General features: G+C 38.4%; 1 protein-coding gene and 1 pseudogene across 1 annotated transcript; one reads left to right on the top strand and one right to left on the bottom strand.

Moving 5' to 3' along the window:
• Window positions 1-1,145: 1,145 nt before the first annotated feature.
• On the top strand, window positions 1,146-16,444 carry LOC122091286 (acyltransferase-like protein At1g54570, chloroplastic). Its single transcript, XM_042661146.1, has 13 exons — window positions 1,146-1,967; window positions 2,271-2,322; window positions 4,074-4,129; window positions 4,368-4,526; window positions 4,636-4,740; window positions 4,894-5,000; window positions 5,920-6,041; window positions 8,204-8,312; window positions 9,327-9,460; window positions 9,552-9,921; window positions 10,996-11,109; window positions 12,002-12,087; window positions 12,204-16,444. Exons 1-13 carry the CDS (start codon window positions 1,526-1,528, stop codon window positions 12,502-12,504), a joined length of 2,157 nt encoding a protein of 718 aa, XP_042517080.1. The 5' UTR covers window positions 1,146-1,525; the 3' UTR covers window positions 12,505-16,444.
• On the bottom strand, window positions 2,582-18,426 carry LOC122091287 (annotated as a pseudogene).
• Window positions 18,427-19,891: the final 1,465 nt, after the last annotated feature.

The raw sequence follows: 19,891 nt of genomic DNA, 5'->3' as shown, positions 1-19,891 counted from the left end.
TAGATACCCTTTGATTAAGAGTCTAGCAACTATAAAAAATAAAGGTTAAATAGTTTACAAGAACATAGACCACAAAGAACCCAAAAACACTTGCTCTCTGGAGAAGGAGGAGCCAATTATTCTCAAGAAATGAAAACCCTTCTAGGTATTACCTACAAACAATTGATTAGCGTTAGATACAACATTTTCTTTCATCCAGTTGTTCTTCCACCCCAGATCATTGACTTACCTCTATTGGGAGAGAAGAAACTGAGTTGAGGAAGAAGACATATAGCTGGAGAGATAGCACGTCTTCCGCCAGATCGCTTTTCCTTCATCTTTCCCACAAGAGTCTCACCAAATCAGTGGGACTTTGAAACAGAAGAAATGAAAGAAACAAGCCTTCGACACGAATCCTTGACAATCTGACAAATTATTCCATAATTCTCCCACCCTTTTCATCCAAACAATCGTGTTTTACACTATTTTGTGGGAAAATTGTCAGAAATCCCACCCCAACAAGTCCCCTCTAAATGAACGGGCCTAGATGAATTCAGATGTGGAGTGAAATTCGAATTTGATTATCCATTTACAATTTTACATCACTACTTAGGCTCCGTTTGGTATCGTTCTAAAAAAACGTTTTTGGAGTTTTTTCGTTCTATTGGAACGAAAAAATGGAATATTTTGTTTGGTGCACTTATGGTCCGTTTCTGTTTTTTTGGAACAAAAGGTGAAAAAAAAAACTAAAAAAACGAGATTGGACGGAACTCCAAAATTCCCAGTTTCGTTCCATTTTACAAAAAAAAAAAAAATTCCCGATCAAAAGATGAAATTTTGAAACACCATTTTTTCGTTTAAAAACTACGTTTCGACACAGAAACTGAAATTTTTGTTTTTGACACGAAACGACGTTTCTGAAACAGAAACGATACCAAACAGGCCCTTAGAAAGGTGTCCAGGGCATTACGGTAACATCACATGCAAAGAAACGTCTAGGTCTTCTCTCAGTGAGAGAGAGAGAGAGAGAGAGAGAGGAGAGAGATAACGTCTCTCCCGCCAACTGCCAAAATTCATCCTCACCACTCAATTCCCTTTTTCTGCTCAGAAACGCACCACGCACTTACACTCTCATTCACACATCCAAGCACACTGAAGAGAGAGAGAGAGAGAGTTGTTCTTGCTTTTGCTGGAATATCTCTCCTTTCCACTACCACCATTCGCGAATCATGAATGATTCCGAATGTAGAGTCCAAACTATTCAATCACTGACAAATGCCAGCATTACCTTCTCAAAATATATTTTCCTCTTGTTTTTTCTGTCTGATTCAGATGAGAAACACGAAAATCAATCTGGAAAGAGATAAGGGTAAAAAAACATTTCTGGAAATTCAAAACTCTTTTGGTTTGGTATTTGTCTGTTGTAGAGAATGTCAGGCAAGAGAAGTGTGATTCATTACATCCGTTTATTCACTTCCTTTATTAATGCCCTCTTCTCAGCTTCCAATTTCCCAAGTTCCAACGAACGAACCCTAGTTTTGAAACCATGCTTTCCACTCTAGCTTTCAGTTCTACTACCCGTAATTGGGTTTTGCCTTCTGTTCCTTTGGGTTCAGAGTTCAAGTGCTCTACTCGGCTCCGATTTCATGTTTCGGCGACTGGGAATCGATCGGTTTTTCCTTCGGATACGGTCGGGACTGATGGTACAGCTCCTTTGATTAAGGAAGATGGAAGGGTTGGGTCGGGAGCTATTGATGGAGGCAACGGTCGAGTGGGTTCTAAATTTGAAAGGAAGAGATTGATGAATGATATGGTTTCGGATGAGCTGGAAGTGTTGTGGGATGATGGGTTTGCGGAAGAAAGTGTGAAGGATTATTTGGACATATCAAGGAAGATGATTAAGCCAGACGGCGGCCCTCCTCGCTGGTTCTGCCCTGTTGCATGTGGGCGTCCTATAAAAGGCTCTCCCTTGCTTCTGTTTTTGCCTGGTAATAGTTGCTGCATTACCGTAGATGATCAGCTTCATAAGCGTTTCTATGTTTGCTAAGTTTTATTATACTCTTTAGTTCAATTTAGAAAACTACTTAAGAGGAGCTCGTTTTCGTCATTGATTCGCTTCTTGCTATCTATTTATTACTTTCATTTTGGGTCCTTTTTCTATTTCATTGATTGTTATTGGTAGTTAATGTTTCACACTTCGTGATATTCGTTCCATTTTCTGTTGCTTTAATTCTGATGTCTGTGAATTCTCACCCAATGCTAACTGTTCTATTATTATTTAAAAAAATCAGGAATGGATGGGGTCGGGTTGGGGCTCCTTTTGCATCATAAACCCCTTGGGAGGTATGCCACAATTTTCTTATTCTTCTGAAAGTGGAGTTAACTCAAATGGACACACATTGAATCATGCAAGTACTATAATTTCTGAAACATGATTCTCTCTTTAATAGATATAAGAAGTATGATATAATTCTTTAGAATAGCTGGGGTAATTGTTGGATTTGATACTAGTAATGCCTTTAATGGTGTTTCAGACTTGTGATGTTACCCAAAGTGTTACTTATGTTCAAATTTTAGTTGTGTTATCTTGGATATTCTGCCTTTTGTTGCGCTAATAAATTTTGACTCAGTGGAAGAGATCTTATCTAATAAAAATAATATCTGGAACAATGGTCAACAATCATTGGATAACAAGCTATGGCAACAGCTAGTAGCAATTTGCTTCATGTCAACTAACCTTTTAGCAAGTTCACATCTGTGTGATTCTGTTTGTACTAGGAAATGTGCTACTGGTTAGCCACCTACTGTATTTATTTGAATATACTTCTCCATTGGATAGTTGAAATTAAATTGCAGCCACAGTCATCAACAAAAGATCCGAACTGAACTGAATCATCAGTAGAAGATTCAGGACACAGTTTGGAAATTTTTTTTTTTCATTCAGAATCATATATAACTTGTTGTTCTTATGCTGTTTTGTACCTTTTCTCTCTTCTGCTTCCACCTTAGCTGATAGTTGTTCTAGGTTAATTTGGGCTTTAATTTCACTTTCTGAAGATTGATTTGATTTTGGAACCAAAGATTCCACACCAAGATGTTGAGAAAAAGTAAAAAAGAAATTCTTTTCTGTTTAAAATTCTTTTAAAATGAAACAAAAGTGACTGAATAGGAAATATTTATTTCAATTATTAATTAATATTAGTTAGTTTCTTATAATGATCATTGCCAAAATAAAATAATACCTGTTCCCCAATGTCTCTTCAACATTCAATTAAATTTTTCTTTCTTCCAGCCCATCTCTCTCTCTCTCTCTCTCTCTCTCTACTTACTACCACCACCACCACGATTGACACTGCTACTGCTGCTGCTGCTTCCAGCTTCCCAGCTTACTACCACCAATAGTCAGCCATCCAAGTGTCAGATAGTGAGACCTGTTGAGAAAAACCGTAAGTATCTTGTGGAGTCCTTTTATAGATCAAAGCTATTTTTTCCTGAGCTCTGATGACATTTGAATCAACAGTGCTCAGGTCTACACAGACTGTCTATGCCTTTCTATATTGATTTCTCTCTCTTTTTTTTTTTTCCTTTTTCATTTTTGGCCTGTCCATATGTTTCCTGTTATCCAAGAAAGAACTCTTTAATGAGGAACAATATTGTTTGCCTTCTCTCCTATTACATGAAAAAGTAAAATTAAAAGAAAGTGAGAAAGATGTTGAGTTATTCCCCTCCCAAAACAAATGTGGGTTCGACACTTTCCTGTTCCTATCTCAAAATATTTGTAACAATTTGAACTATGCCAGGAGAAAATCAGGGAATCATCTATATCGTTCCGCTTATTATTTTCCTTTATATAATCAATTTTTTTGCATATACACTTGACCTTGCATTAGAAAAATTTGTTAATTTTGTCATTTTCATGCCATCATTTGAAACCATTGACATGGAATGTCTCAAGAAACTGCAATTTTTATGCTTCTTTGTGAAAACTGTGTACATGGGTTTTTTCATTTTAATTTAATAAATGTTTATGCTTTTTTTGTGTACTTTTCTCAAACCTAATTCATACGTAAGATTTGTAATTTCTTTGACTGCAGGGTTTTTGAAGTTAGGTGTATGCACATTCCTGTTTATGATCGGACACCATTTGAAGGTCCTAACCTTCCATTACTTCTTAATATTCACTGCGTTTTCTTTTTGTCTTTTAGATTGGTTTCTTTTCATTCTTTTATGTAATGGTGTAGTCTTACATATTAATGGTTAAAAGGTATATTATTTTTTGAATTGTGAGATTTTCACCTAAATGTCAACTTCTTGTTGTTAAAGTTGTTGATACTCGTTTCTCTTGTACATCAAATATTTAACAGTTTATATGGTTTTCTCGTTTGAAGGGCTAGTGAAATTTGTCGAAAACATCTTGGTGCTTGAGCATGCATTTTCTCCAAATAGGCCAATTTATTTAGTTGGTGATTCTTTGGGAGGATGCTTAGCTCTTGCAGTTGCTGCTCGTAACCCTACTATTGATCTGATGTTGGTTTTAGTCAATCCAGGTCGGTGGAAAATTTGTAGATTAAACTTTTTTCATTAAGAAATTGGGATTGTTTTATATATTTCCTCCTGATGCATCTAAATTTGTATATTTCTTTTCTTTTCATGTAGCAACATCGTTTGGAAAGTCCCAGCTTCAACCTTCATTCCCCATCTTGGAGGCTTTGCCGGATGAACTTCACTTCACTGTACCTTATCTACTTAGCTTCATTATGGGTATGCTATTTGTTTCCACCAAAATTCTCTCATATCATCTATAATTCGTGGAGGAAGCTAGAATTTTGTTTTTTCGCCAATGTTATTTTTTTTATTTGGTTTTAATCTTTTCTCATCTCACTTCTATTTTTCTTTTGTCCCTCTTTACATTAGGTGATCCCATGAAGATGGCACTAGTCAATGTGGAGAAAGGGCTTCCTCCTGCACAAAAACTTGAACAATTATCCAGAAGCCTTACTTCTTTATTACCACGGCTGTCCGTAAGAACTTGTTTCCATGGCTTGGGTTTCCTGGTTATGCAGTATCATGGTTTCTGCATTTTGCATTGATTTCATTGTTATGTTTTTATTTTACTGCAGTTCAGTAAACCAGATAGTTTTCAGTAGATGTTAGCTGGTCTAAATGGCAGCGTTTAGCTTCTGAATATGTAATTTCTAGGTACTTTGGGTTATAAATTATTATTATTATTATTATTATTATTATTTTTAATAATAAAATTTTGGCTGTTCTCACCTGCCACATTATGCTTTTGCTTCTTTTATTTTGGGGGAGGGTGTTGTGGAAAACTTGGAATTACAACACATCAGCTTAGGATGCTTACTATATTCAGTTCATTTTGCATTTGTGTAGGTCTGTAGCAAAAGGACAAATGATAAACTCAGAATGTGAATGCAAACACATGAATGGGGTTATCATTTGGACCCATACGAAGTATTTCATTGTGGTCTGTACAGTCTAGAGGTTTGGTTTTTTATTTGTTGCAAATCTGATCTTCAGGTCGTACGAGTGAATTTTGTTCTACTTTTTTATCTCTGCTTAGACTCTCACACTACACATCAAGTAGAACTTGGTCCAAAATTTTGATTTAGCACTTTTTTACGTCATGAATTGAGTATAAAACTGTTTTTTTTTCCAGTTTACTTGTTGGGCAACCAATCTGTTAACCTCAAAATTATTCAAGAGATACAATGATAGGGAGACAGAGCTCCCAATACAAAGAAAAGAGAAAAGTAAGGCAGAGTGGACAAACCACCTACAGGAGAAAAACCAAAACCAACCTCTGTACCTCAGTAATTTATTATGTTTGTGAATGGTTTGATCCATAATGTATCTCTTTTTCTTTGAAAGGGAATTTCAGAGGCCTATCTTTGTGCTTGATAATTTCCCATTTCTTTGCAGGCTTTGGCTGATATCATACCAAAGGAAACTCTTGTCTGGAAACTGAAGCTGCTAAAAGCAGCAGCTGCTTATGCTAATTCTCGTCTTCACGCTGTCAAATCTGAAGTACTTCTGCTTGCCAGGTATTTTAGACTCAGGCTTTATATTTGTTAGTCAGGTCAGACATGGTGCCAAATGTTTGACTCAGGTGGTGTCTAGGGATGTTTTCCAGTATGTAGATCTGGAAAAGCCCAACTTTTGTGGACTGGTATGGCCCAAGATCCCCTGTTCACACATCAAGTTTAAACCCTAAAGAGTTGACTGTAGAGAAAATAGCTTTGGAAATCCAATAACACATTAAATCCATAGTTGTCAAGGCGTTGCCTAGGCGGACATCATTTTGGTGTTGCCTTGCATCCAGACCCCCCCTCCAAAGCCTTGGGTTGCTTAGACACCATGACAACTATGGTTAAATCTTTTTGAAATGGTGGAAAACAAAGGACAGCTGAAAATACCGTGGGGGATGGGGGGGGGGAGAGAATGCCATGTTTAAGGGTAATATGATTGCATTTGGTTATGCCATATGACAAGTCGCCATTCCAGACCTTACCCTATCTATCCAACACTGAGAAATTGCCTCATACCCTTCCACACGGCAGAACTAGTTGGACCATTGGGCATGGATCTGTCAATGAACAGCTCTTAAATTCTTTACATGGCCAAGAGTTCTTGTTTCTCCAAAGTGCATGATCAACATTTAGGAATTAGACAAAAAAATCAAAGTCTGAGAGAGAGAGAGAGAGAGAGAGAGAGAGAGTTCTGAAATAGGAGAAAGGGATGGGGGGCTCAGTTTCTTCAAACACTGTAACAAGGGTTGGGATTTTAGGTTTGCAAATGACGACCTTTATTGAAAAAAGGGTGTACACGGTGCCCAGGGAGAGAACTACGCAAGCCTTACCCTGAGAATGTTGAGAGTTTGTTTCGAATACTTGACCACCAGGTCGCAACAGTCATACATTTACCGTTGGACCATGTGCACCCCTTCAAATGACAACCTTTATTCTTAACCAAATATTACAAACAAGCCCTCTGTCTGTGGTGGATAAGATGATCTGCCAGGGTAGTCGGCATATTTTTCTAGTCCATTTGACTGATCTATTGAGTCCAAAAGGCATTCCAAAGGGGACCAGATGAGCAAACAATCCTGAGTTAGCTCACCAAGTTTCACATCAATGCGAACAAGGGAGCCACAGCAGTGAAGCAGGGGTAGCTCATCTTTCTTTAGGATTACTGAAGTTAAGGCTTATCAAATGGCTAGTGGATTAAGGTTTTAGGTAGGCACTTTGTTTTGTGAGTGAGGACAAAAATAAGTTGTGGACCAGAGTGGATAACAATTGCTCATAAAATAGATCAAGGTTTTAAGTAGCCACTTTTTTCTACCAGTTCTTATTATACAGTGAACAAAGGGTTTCATGGAGTAGCTAGCAAAGTCTACATGAAGAGATGTATGGTTACATTGAGTCTTTTAGTTCCTATACTTCCTAAGGATTTGAAGTATGGAGTCTGTTTAAATACTTTAGCATCCAAGTCACATTCTGAAAATTCTCTGTATGAAGTCACACCATCACAGATGAAGAAATCTTTCAATGCTTGGTTGCCTTACCCAAGGTCCTAAACGCAAGCAGCTATTTCAAAAGCAAGAATTAAGGAAATCCTTTTTTAACTGCTAAAATTCAGAAAATTCATGCATTCATATGAGAGGGGGATGGATACCCTAAAATGGGCGCACCTAGTGCACAAGGCTCCAGCTACTGTAGGATCTGGGGAGGGGCATATGTACGCAGCATTACCCCCACTTTTTGTGGAGAGGTTGTTTCCTGTTTGAATCCACAACCACCAGGTTGCTCTATTGCAACCTTACTGTTGTGCCAAGCCCACCCTCTAGGGGGATGGCTACCCTCTGGTTTACTATAGAAGTGAATAGATTGTCCTAAACTTAAACACTTATTTAAGCCTCAGTTAGAAACTTTATTAAGGCTTACTTTCTATTCTAAGACTTTAATATTTAAAGTTTTAAACTCTAGAAAAGTACAAGTTATAGGCCATGAAATATGTTCCTCCATATTTTCTTCCTAATTAGGCAGGTTCTGGCTGGGAACTCTGTGGGCTGAATTGCTGGATAAACGCAGTAGGCCACCTGCATTTGATAGTCATCAGATTTTTCTTCTCCTTCCATCTCATGGTAAAAGAAGCTATGTTTTGATCTTGTTTCTTTTTGTTACTTGGTGGTTTGTTTGTACTTTAGTGGCAAGGATAACATGCTACCCAGTGGAGCTGAAGCTCAACGGCTTTCAACCTCATTACAAAATTGCCAAGTTCGTTACTTCAAGGACAATGGTCATACCCTTTTATTGGTAGGTGAGTTTCTCCTCTTTAAATTCCTTCCATTATGTTTCTTTTTGGTTAGCAATAATCTATCGATCTTGCTTTTGACATACAAAAAAAAATTATCTTCATTAAATATTCATCTTCAGATTCTAGTGTGGCTTTTGATCACTTCAACTTGGAATACAATTTATCTAAATTTTATGTTCTCATTAACATTTATATTAATTGTCAATGATTCATCCAACCCAGATTCTAGTGCTGGTGTTGCAATTTATCTTGACCATCAGACATGATTTTCTGCTTACAAGCTATGAAAAGAGGAATAGAATCATAACTGCATGGCCAGGGAGAGCTTTTAATTTGGCTCTGTCTCTTTTTAGCATTCCATATTTCCATCACCCAATTCCATAGTTGTCAAGGTGACCAGGTGACTCAAGGCATTCGAGGGGCGCCTAGGCACCTTAGGCATGCAGTATTTGACTGTGTGTAATATAGCAATGAAAATTTACACAATTATTCTTATATGCAACATAGAAGCCATATAACTGCAATATAATATTTTAAAGCTAGTACTGACCTAATATGATAAAATCAATATAGGATATAATATAAGCATATTCATAAAAAAAAAATAATAAATAAAACAAACAAACAAACAAAACAAAACAAAACAAAGCAATAAACATAGATCAATGTAAACTCGTGAAGTTTCACCAAGGCGTGCTGTCGCCTTGGATCCAAGATAGAGCCTAGACGGCTGGGTGGTGCCTAGGTGACTCCTTGACAGTTATGCCCAATTCTGTAAATTGCTTTCAGTGGTAAGGCAAACCGTGTCGGGCAAGAGGCAGTACTTATCAGGATTCGGCTCTTACTCTTAGCTCTAAGAAGCAAAGTTTACACAGTTGACACATGGATGCACAACAATACTCCTTTCAGGTCGAAAAATAGACACCCAAGTTGCGTTGGACCTATTCTTCAACTATTCATTTGAAATATGTTCTATAACTCAGCTGACTGAAATACTCATAATTATGGTGCAGGAAGATGGCATTCATCTTTTGACAGTCATTAAAGCCACAAATATGTACAGGCGCTCAAGTAGACATGATTACGTCTCTGATTTTATTCCACCTTCAATGGCAGAATTCAAAGAAGCTTTTGATGAATCGAATGGGTGAATGTTCTATCTCAGCATAGCTAGTACAGTTTTCTATATGTCTTCTAATAATATGAGATGTTTATACCTTGGAAGATATTAATTGCAGATTATTTCGACTGGCTACTAGTCCCGTAATGTTTTCAACACTTGAGGATGGAAAAATAGTGAGGGGTCTTTCTGGGGTTCCCAATGAAGGTCCTGTTCTACTAATTGGTTATCACATGTTGCTGGGTCTTGAACTTTCCGGACTTGTTGAAGCATTCTTGAGGGAGAAGAAAGTTATAGTTCGTGGAGTGGCACACCCATTGATGTTCTCAGACAATTTTGAAAATTCTTTAACAGAATTCTCTAGGATTGATCAGCTGAAAGTATTTGGTGCGTCCCCTGTCTCAGCAAGCAACCTTTTTAAGCTGCTGGCAACAAAATCATATGTTCTTCTTTATCCTGGTGGGGCGCGTGAGGCTCTTCATCGCAAGGTGCATCAATTTATTTCATTTTCATATGTAGCATGTTCCTCCTGTCTTTGGGAAAATCATTTTTTTCTAGAATATTTTGGGAACTAGATAATCCTTGGTAGGTTCTTAATTAAAGTCACTGAATGATAGAATCAGATTCCAAAAATGGTCAACATTCATGGATGAAGTACTGTATGTTTCCTGTTTCTGTCTGCTGTAATTCTGAAAAGAAAAAGGAACTCAAATGAATTAGTCAAACAAAAAAATATCTGTAGGTGGAAGCATGGAATATCCATGCATCATTTGTGATACATTTGCTTACCTTAATTTTGAAAAACAGTACTGTATGATGTACATTTGAATGATAAAGAAAAAAAAAAAAAATTTGTGATTTTATGGCTAGACCATATTATCCTCATATTATTGCTTATTATTCCATAGGTAAGTCATATATTTTACTTTGAAAGTTATTAGTTTTATTTTTTTTAGATATTTCTATTATTGATTTATATAAAAAAACATATAAAACATAGTAAAATTATATATACATATATATATATATATATATGTGTGTGTGTGTGTGTGTGTGGGGGGGGGGGAAATCAATCTAGATGTCACTATGCCTAGTGAAGTATAACACTTAACTATTTGCCACATTTAGTTGGGAAAAGGCTTTAATGTTGTCATTGTTGTTGTATTTGCCATATGGCAGTACATGGGTGAGTCCTTGTGAATGAGGACCAAGCAAGCATCTCATCGGTACAATTTCAACTTAAAATGAGTAGAGGAAGTGGCTAAATTTACAAAAGATGCAATTTTTTGTATTCCATATTCATTTCCATCTGATGGCATTTTCATAATTTTACTAAAACTTGGAATCAATGCACAAAATTTTCATAAGTTAAATCTTGCCACTACCGTCCATGTGGACATTTGCACCAAGTCCTTGTGATATTTCTTTCATGAGCTGGTTCTTTTCATTCTTATACACTTGAATGATACCTAGTGTTTGGTGATTAATGACATGTATTTTATTTATTACCTAAAATTTCATTTTCTAATTGCTATGGGTCTTCAATGATTGATGATTGCCAGGGTGAAGAATATAAATTGTTTTGGCCAGAGCAACCTGAATTTGTGAGAATGGCAGCTCGATTTGGGGCCACAATTGTACCATTTGGAGTTGTTGGAGAAGATGACGTTGGGCAGGTAAAACTTTGCATAAGTGCGTGTCAAATATTTGTTTGGAAGTACAGAGAGATGATACCATTCTGGTAATGCAAACTTTTGCTGCATATACATAAAATCAGTGGTCCAGTGATTGTAAAATAAACCTTCTATGTTGCAATACATGGGCTCCTAGAAAAATGAAACTGGATTTTTTTTTCTGGGTGAGTATATGTGTGTCTACATCTCTGTCTCTGGCTATAGCACATGTTTTCCAGTATGTTTTTCCTTGTACCTTCATATTCATGTGCTGTGTTCTACTTTTTGGAGAACCAGATTGTATCTGTTTCCTGTTTGTTCCTGAGAATGCTGGTTTGGGTGGGGAAAATGCTTCCAGTACCCACATGTCAAAGCGGGAAACTAGGACTTTTATCAGATACAAGGTTATTGTCCTTATTTCACACTCAGATAGTGTGGAATTTTTCTTGTCACCTCCTTGCTGTTTATGTTGTTGATACCTTTTATATATTGTTTCCTGCATCACTTGTAAATTTAGGATTAATTTCTCATTTTTGTGTTCTGCATTGTCTTATGTACACTTTCCTTTGTAGTGACCATGCTTTGGCAGGACATATGTGTGTGTGTGTGTTTTTTTTTTATTTTTTTGCATCCCCCAGCATTTTCTTTGTGATCTTGGTTCAAATATCTAAATATGTGCATATTTTGTTACTTTGATGTGGCAATTAGAGGTTGCTTCTAACTGGCTGTGCTTTTGGCTGATTGGTATTTGGTAGTGGAGATGAAATATTAGTTGTGATTTAAGCTTTCCTTCTTTTCCTTTTTTTCCTTGTGTGGAGTTCATCCATCGTTTGGTCAAATATCATGATGTGAATTACCCAATTGGTTGACACTGTTATATTGTTGGATCTGCCAGTTGGCTCTTGATTACAATGATCTAACTTCCATCCCCATCTTTAGAGACCGGATAAAAGAAATGAATCAAAAGAATGTCAAATTGAGGTAATTATTGTCCATGTGACTAATATTTATATTTAGTTTCTATCTCTGAACTGTTTCCAGTGAACTCATATTGATGAATTCTTTCGTTTTTAACATGGGATACACTCTGATTATAGGACTGATGCACAAGGTGAGGTTGCAAATGAGGACCTTTACTTCCCTGCAGTTTTGCCCAAGTTCCCTGGCCGTTTCTACTACCTTTTTGGGAAACCAATTGAGACAAAGGGAAGAGTGGATGAGCTGAAAGAGAGAGAGAAAGCAAATGTAGTGTATTTGCAGGTAAGATCCGAAATTGAAAGCATGATTTCCTATCTGCTAAAGAAACGAGAGGAGGATCCGTATAGAGGTTTAATAGAAAGAACTGTGTACAGGGCTATTTCAGCCCCAGTAGATGATATCCCCACCTTTGAGCCATGAACAAGTAGTACAATATTTTGCTATGGAAAAAGGAGGAAAAGAAAAGAAAATAGGTTTTACCTCACTTATGCTGTAGCACTATGTTTATGTATATTATTGTCAAACAAAAAGAAAAAATATATGTTATGTATATGGTTGACCAGTGGTCAAGAAACAGAAGAAAAACAATAAGGTTCATGCAAATCTCAATTCTTTGTATGGAATTACCATTGCTTTCTCATACGTGACGTATGAAAAGCTGAGTTCTACTTAATAAGTCTAAGTTTTGTTTTGGCAAAGATTAATTGATTCTATTATAACAAGTTAGCAGCAAGTACTGGGGCAATGGGAACAGACCTGTAAATGGTTGTGGGGTTTTTGAGAAGTTTTAAATCCTTTATTTGTTTGGTAAGTTTCACCAAAGATGATTTTCACCAGGCAGTGATATAAAGTTTCATAGAATAGTTGAAAAGTCAATTTTGAAAGATTAAATATTGTACTTGAAGAAAAATGGATTACCTTCATGCAATCTCAGGCTGCGTTTGGTATGAATTCTTGGAATGCATTCCCAAAAATCACACCAAACGCTGTCCTAATTTCAAAAGTCCATTGTATGATTCTTAACACTGTCAAAGTACAGCCATGCCTTAGGGTTTATATCTTCAGGGGGTGGGATATATGGGACCCACAAAATGTTGAGAAGCTTTAAATTACTACTGGGCTCAAATGTTTAAGATCATGGATGAAAGACTTAAGGCTATGTTTGGAACCTTCCTTAGAAATCAATTTTCACAGATGGGAAAAAAGTCGTTGCCAAACCCTACCTTTTCCTCCTGCAAGGATCACACATGGTTCACAAAACTCAAAAAACGAGCAATGATTGAATGAGAAGGGTTTTAGTTGCTCAACATACTAAAGAAATCCTTATTGGGGTGTTGTCAATTGGTCAGGTCAGTCCGGTTTTGGTGTATTGGACCAAATAAAAAGCGAACCACTACGATGAAGATTGGTTTCAATAGGTTTCGATTTTAGTCCGGTTCGTTCTTTTATTGAGCTATCTTAATGGGCTCTTATTGTTCGGTTGCCGGTTTGGTTTAACATTTTTATACATAAGCAGGGAAAAAATGAGGTTTTCTGATTTTTTATCGCTTTTTTCTTCAATTCACTTTTGGTCTGGTTCAGTTTTGGTTTCTACCATTTCATAAGAACCCAAATCGGAGTCAAGCTGTCAAGTGTTCAGTTCGTTTTTTTTTATTTCAGTTGGTCCGATTGGTTGGGGCTGGATTTTGACACCCCTAATCTCTGTAGTTTTCTTGTTGAAATTTAGTGTTAATCTTTTCATAATTGCTTACCATATCTTATTCATTTACTTTGGTTGAGAAGTAAAAGGTTAGGTTTCATGCATTTGTTATGTGGTATTTGGAGTGTAGGAAAAACCATCTCCATCTTCCTCACTGCAAACTGAAGAAAAAAATTGGATTAGAGCCTTTTTTTTTCCTGAAACTCCTCACATCAGAGGCATTAAACAGATATGACATCATTCTAAGGATCCCTTGATTAAATGCAGCCCAAAAATTATTGGTATACCCACTAAAGCAGAAGCAAATGAGAGCCAAATTTTCATACTTGGCTTTCATTTTAGAACACAGCTCTCTCACTTGCATGGTACATGTTTTGGAAAATTTTGTATCTAAATTTGGTCCTCCTACCTCTCCTATTTGAGTTTGTCAATACTTTCGTAGCTGTTATACAATCATAAAAGGCAATTTCATGCTCAAATTTTGATGAACAATGAAAAAGAATTCAAGTGGGTGGGTTAGTCTAGGGAGGAGTTGAAACCTTTTTCTTTTTTTTTTTGACAAAGAAGTATAATTCTGAAGTAGTAATTCTGTTTGGAATGCACTAAAAATGGAATCTGTAAAGGTTTGGTCCCTGATCTTTATCACTTGCCAAGGCCTTTATGGGCTGAATGGATGCCCTCAGTCCCAAACTTAGCATCAAATTGCTTGACCATACTGTTGTAAGTTACTCTTTCTGTCACATCATTTTAGAAACTTGCTAATTTTGCATTACCCTGGATCAAGAGAAAACAGAGCTAAATTCCATACACCATTCCTTATAGATCACTTACTGGATTAGTACTTCATTATCTTGCTTCTTAGCATTCGTAAGGGGAGAAAGAACTCCCATGCCGCTGGCACTCAACAGACATACACAAAAATGATTCCTGCTTATCAAATTCTCTCTTTATTCTTCCCTGTCCAACACACAACACCATGGAAAATACCATGAGAGGTGCACACCCTTTCCCATAGAGTTTGGAAATTCTAAAACCTTTCTTCTTTATTCTTTTGGGACACTCCTGCGAAATTCTATTCACTCGTAAAATGTGAAAAGAAGTCACATGCACAGGATAAAACAGAATATGATCCATCAAGCAAAAAATTTCAGTGGAGGCTCTCAAAAGGGAATATCTAATGTATGAAAAGAAGTCAAAATTCTAACAGAAGCAGAATCTGATCCTCCTCCATTTGATTTTTGGGTGGAGGCACTGTAAAAGAATCACCGACTCTCTCCCTTGGGGCATGACACTTTTGAGATGTAAAGAGTTATATAAGGAGAAGCTTGGCCTCTCTTACAACTGAGAGGGGAGTTGTTCTAGGGATAAAGGCCCAAGAGAAAATTAAGTAATGGCCGAGTACGGTTACAAGAATAGAGGGTATGCCTCCCAGGAGAAGAGCAGGTCATCAGGCACTACAATCCAGCCATGGGGAAGCTCCTACAATGGAGTTGAAGCACGGTCAGATCAATGGGGGAATACCAACTGTGAGGGGCGTCAAGATCACAGGTGCACTCCTGTCAGTGTTTTTGCTGATGGTCGGAAAAACGGGATTGTTGCCTGCACTCCTGAGGAGCATACACAGTACACTGTTAGCAAAAGTGAGACTATCTTTGAGTACGTTCCTTTGGTTACCAGGTACAGAGATTGCTCTCCTACAAGAATGGGACCAACAAAAGATTATGGAACCATCAACAAGGAATGGAGCTATCCTGTGAACCCATGTCATGAACGACCCCCAACAGTTACTGAATTTTTCAGCAAAGTCCAAACAGAAGCAAGTCAACCGGCCAGAATGGGACCCTTGAGTGGTACGTATTGGCGTCGTACACCCAACCCCCCTAATCAAACCAATGGCCATAGTGACAGTACACAAGAACCCACAATGATCACAACAGGTGGTTGGACGAGGCCCAGCCGTGTTGGTTGGGCAACACCACCCAGTTCTGATGGCCCACTTGGCAGACCAACGAATGACATAGCAACTGCTGTTGAATTCATCAAGGAGGCAACAAAGCCTCCATCTGACAGAACATTCACAACAGAGCATAGTTTTTCAGTGCATTCCCCTGCAGCACCAAGAGTTAATTTTTCTCCGACAGCAGCCATTGATGGCAAAGAAGCTGCACGCAGGTACAATGGTGTGATGCTAAAAGCAGATGCATGAACTAGAGCATGAGCCTCCGACTAATGCTTTAGGACACTAGGTGGACGTGCCTTCTTATGTTACTACTTGAGTTTATGCTTCTTTTCCTTTCCTTCTTTCTTTACTCTTGTTATGTCTGATGGTTTAAGAATTGTCTGTGGAGTGTACTCATGTTCTGATATTAGTCTAATAAGTTTTCTTAGTGTCCTATAAGTATTGAATTTGGAGAAGAGTATGTCAGACAAGCCAACAAAAACTATGCTCAACTAGGGAGTTTGGGCTGTTGAGTGTGTTGGTTCTATGAGTTATATGTGTGTCGGTTCTGTGGGGAAATTTATGTAATGTTCTTTTCTTATTTAAGTGTAGAGCACACTTATGTCCAGTTTTTAGTCTAGTCTTCAGTTGTAGACCCGGTCCTTAATTGTACTTGGTTCCTTTTACATCATTATAAATAAAGCACCACTTGTGTTCTCTTCTCTTCTCTTCTCTTTCTTATGTCCAGATACTGATTCAGGTTATGTTATTGTCACATAAGCAATACTTTCAAAGAATTTTAACATACTTAAAATTTGACATGTATAACCATAGAACCTCAGTAGTTAAGCCACAAAAATTGCAATACATGGGAGTACGTGACTAAATGTTTCCTTCAGAAAATCCACTCGGCATAATATAATTGTCTTATCTTGAGATATTGAGATCTAGTGCTTTGACAACCTTATTTGGCAGAACTTCATTTCGTTGTGGCCACACGGACCTTGTGTTAAGGCTTTCACAACCGACTTCTCCAAATTGCATTATATTCTTGTGCAAATAGTTCAACAGTTCCAGCACCCAATTAGTTGAAAGTGATAAAAACTTCAGAATGAGAAGACTTGAAAAGGGAATACTATAGCCAATTATATGAGTAACCGAAGAATACAAGGGCAGATTCCACCATCCACTTTAGGCCACAAGTTGTGGTCTTCATAACAAGCTAATTCAGCAGTAAAGAGAAACAGATCATTCAGAACGGCTTGGGTTCTTACAAAAGGCCAAAATGCTTAACCAAGTTTTGAAAGATCAAACATTTAAGCATCGACACAAAAAATGCATTCAGAAAGGACAAATAACAACAGAAAAGCTTATCCAAAAACTTGAGTGCAAGTTCAGAGCATTAGTTGAAACTTTTACATAATATGGACATTTTTACAGAAAACAGAAGCTTCACTGGAACTCATACAACATTAAGTTTGACAGAGAACCAAATACCTCAATGCAATCAGTGTTATATAACTGTCTGACCCGGTTAGCTCTATCAAGCCAGGGACCTGTTTCTGTGCAGACCAAAAAGAAAGGTATCAGCGGCATCCATGACCCCAAAATTCTCAAACTCTTAAAAACATGGGCAACAAACAGTCAGCAAAATTGTTTACTCCCCCGGTTCTTGACCAGTCATCCCTTCCCCGATAACCCTCTCAAAGAAATCTTCCAAGGTGTCTTTCCCATAGCTTGGAGTTTTCTCTGCACTGTACTCCCCAGTCTCTGGATCCAAAACCAACATCCTCTCAGCAGCATAGTACCTCCCAATTTTCCCAAACTCAACAGCATCTTCCGTTGAAGATTCCCCCTGCTCCAATGGTGCCAATGCCTTCCCATGACCGCCAATTGGGAGAACCTGGTTAATCTTATCTTTTCTCAAGACACAGTCACCAATAAACGAAGCTAAGTCTTCCTCACTGATTGGCTTACACAGAGTTTCCCATCTCCAAACATCACGTAAGGCTTCCCTTCTTTGATCAATTCGACCTGCCCACCCAAGCTCTTGAAGAATGCTGTCGACCTCACTGAAATTCTCATCCTCCTCAGCTTCTCTCATCAGTCCAGCTTCAAATTTTAACTTGGCACGCTGGAATTCAAGAAGCGGTTTCTGCACGCAAATTTTGCTGAGAGCAGAACGAAATGTGAAGCACCTCGTCTCCTACCAGCCACAAGGCTATTCATTGTGGCCTCGTAATCAATCTTCCACGAGTCCTTGACACCACCGCAACGGCTAGCAAGGCAGTAAACAACAACGTCGATTGAAGATTCGAAGCTTTCCAGACAGTTCTCCAGAGAGCCCAGATGGTTGACATCGGAGAAGCGTACATTCTCCCCTTCTCCCTCTAATTCCGCTCCTCTCTCTAGCAATGGCGATGACGTTAAATCCTCTATTCACCAGCTCCTTAACCACAAATTTCCCTATGTAACCAGTCGAACCAACAACCAGGACATTGATGTGTCTGGGTTTTTTGTCCCGGAATGTTGATAAAATGGTTTCAGCTTCCATGGTTGGGGCAGTCGAAGCCGTTAGAGAGTAGAACCTCTGCCTGCTACTGTTAAGCTTAGTGGGTTCAGAGAATTTTATCGGCAGAGCTAATGAGGGATTGAAAAGGCTGAGAATGAAATGAATTTGGTTGATGGGCAGCGGAAAGGGGTAGCATATTTTGAAGCAACGCGGCTGGGTTGAACGAAAGTGAAGCCATTGGGGGAGCAACGAAGCGACATCTTCCTCTTCAGCTACTGTGAGTGAAGTGGTGAAATAGGATGAGAAATGGAGAAGGGCTTGACTGTTTACAGTTGCAGAAAATAAGGAAAAATAACGAAGGATGAATCAAAATGGCTTCTGAATTCTTCTGGGTGGTCGTGGTGAATTTGCTCCTCCATCATCGGTGAATGGACATGAACAGATCAGGAAAGAGCAAATGTGCTAATGGGCTACAATATGAACATGTTGGTGCAGCACAGTCAGCCTGAGCCCACCATGAGCCCGATCAGGGCCTGCGCTGAGATATCTTGGTCTGAGGATGGGTCATGGCTAAAAATTTCTGACCCTGAGTTAAGGGTCAGACAGAAGGGTTGAAGCCTTGGGCTGAGTCCAGCCTGGCCCAACCCGATCACGTCTTCTTCTTCTCCCGTCCTTGACCTCGCATCTCCCTTCCCCTTCCCCATGGTCAATACCAATCAGGGTTACCTCGGAGTAACCCTGAGGGTGGGTTAGGGATGGAATATTCATGCCCTCGGGTTAGGCTTGTGCCCAATTAAGGGGACTCAAGGCCACTTCCTACTGGACCAAAATTTGAAATCGGCACCCAAATTGGTCAACTCTGCTCCTTACACTTAGCCTATATTTACTAGACACTCCTGTTGGTGTATGATGTCTTGTATTTCGTCGCAGTTTAATCCAGGGAGTACTGGTGCAGCACCTAGACAGCCAGGACGACGGTCCCGTTAGCCGGTTAGCGGGCCGTGGGGGTTGCAAGGGGGGCAGGAGGCCCCCCTGCATAGCAGTGGGTGTAGGGGGCGCAGCCCCCCGCTCGAATTTTTTATTTGAGGGCAATTGTAGTTTAATCCGGATTAGGGTGACAATTGTAGTTTAATCCGGATTAGGGTTTTTTCGCTATATATTTGTAGCGATGGTTTCTTTCTCTGTAATGCAAGCAATACTGAGAGGTGTGAGGACGAGCGCTGTAACCCTATTCTCCATTGATAGTGAAGCAGGATCTCATCTCACCGGGGACGTAGACAATCTTGCCGAACCTCGTAAAATCCGTGTGCATTGTTTGTTTTGTTTTTCCCATTATCTTCTGCATCGTTTTAGGATTGCGTTTCTACAATTCCCCCACCTTCAACTTTGTTTTTGATACTTTTTTACATTTAGACTTGTTAAATCTTCTCATCCCCTATTATTCTAAGTGGACTTGATAATTTTATCAAGTTTCCAAAGTACTATTAAAGTCTAAAAGGGCTTTAAAACATGTTAGAATCATGTTAAAGAGACTATTAGTTATTAACAACTAATCTGATACTTGTTGTATTCTTAATAAGGACAACTCATCAATCTCACAATCTACAACGGGCCTCACGTACAATTATTACATGATTTTAGTACCAAGGTGCAAATG

This window comes from Macadamia integrifolia, chromosome 10 (assembly GCF_013358625.1).
Source record: "Macadamia integrifolia cultivar HAES 741 chromosome 10, SCU_Mint_v3, whole genome shotgun sequence".
In the NCBI taxonomy this organism is placed as follows: domain Eukaryota; kingdom Viridiplantae; phylum Streptophyta; class Magnoliopsida; order Proteales; family Proteaceae; genus Macadamia; species Macadamia integrifolia.
The sequence above is the reverse complement of the archived record's forward strand: the minus strand, read 5'-3'. Positions and strand labels throughout refer to the sequence as shown.

Bases quoted from the DNA above. Each gene is read 5' to 3' on its own strand.
- LOC122091286 (XM_042661146.1), top strand. From the start codon at position 1,526: ATGCTTTCCACTCTAGCTTTCAGTTCTACTACCCGTAATTGGGTTTTG. The intron at 6,042-8,203 runs GTATTTTAGACT...TTTGTACTTTAG, and splicing joins GAAGTACTTCTGCTTGCCAG to TGGCAAGGATAACATGCTAC. The intron at 9,922-10,995 runs GTGCATCAATTT...GATGATTGCCAG, and splicing joins GTGAGGCTCTTCATCGCAAG to GGTGAAGAATATAAATTGTT.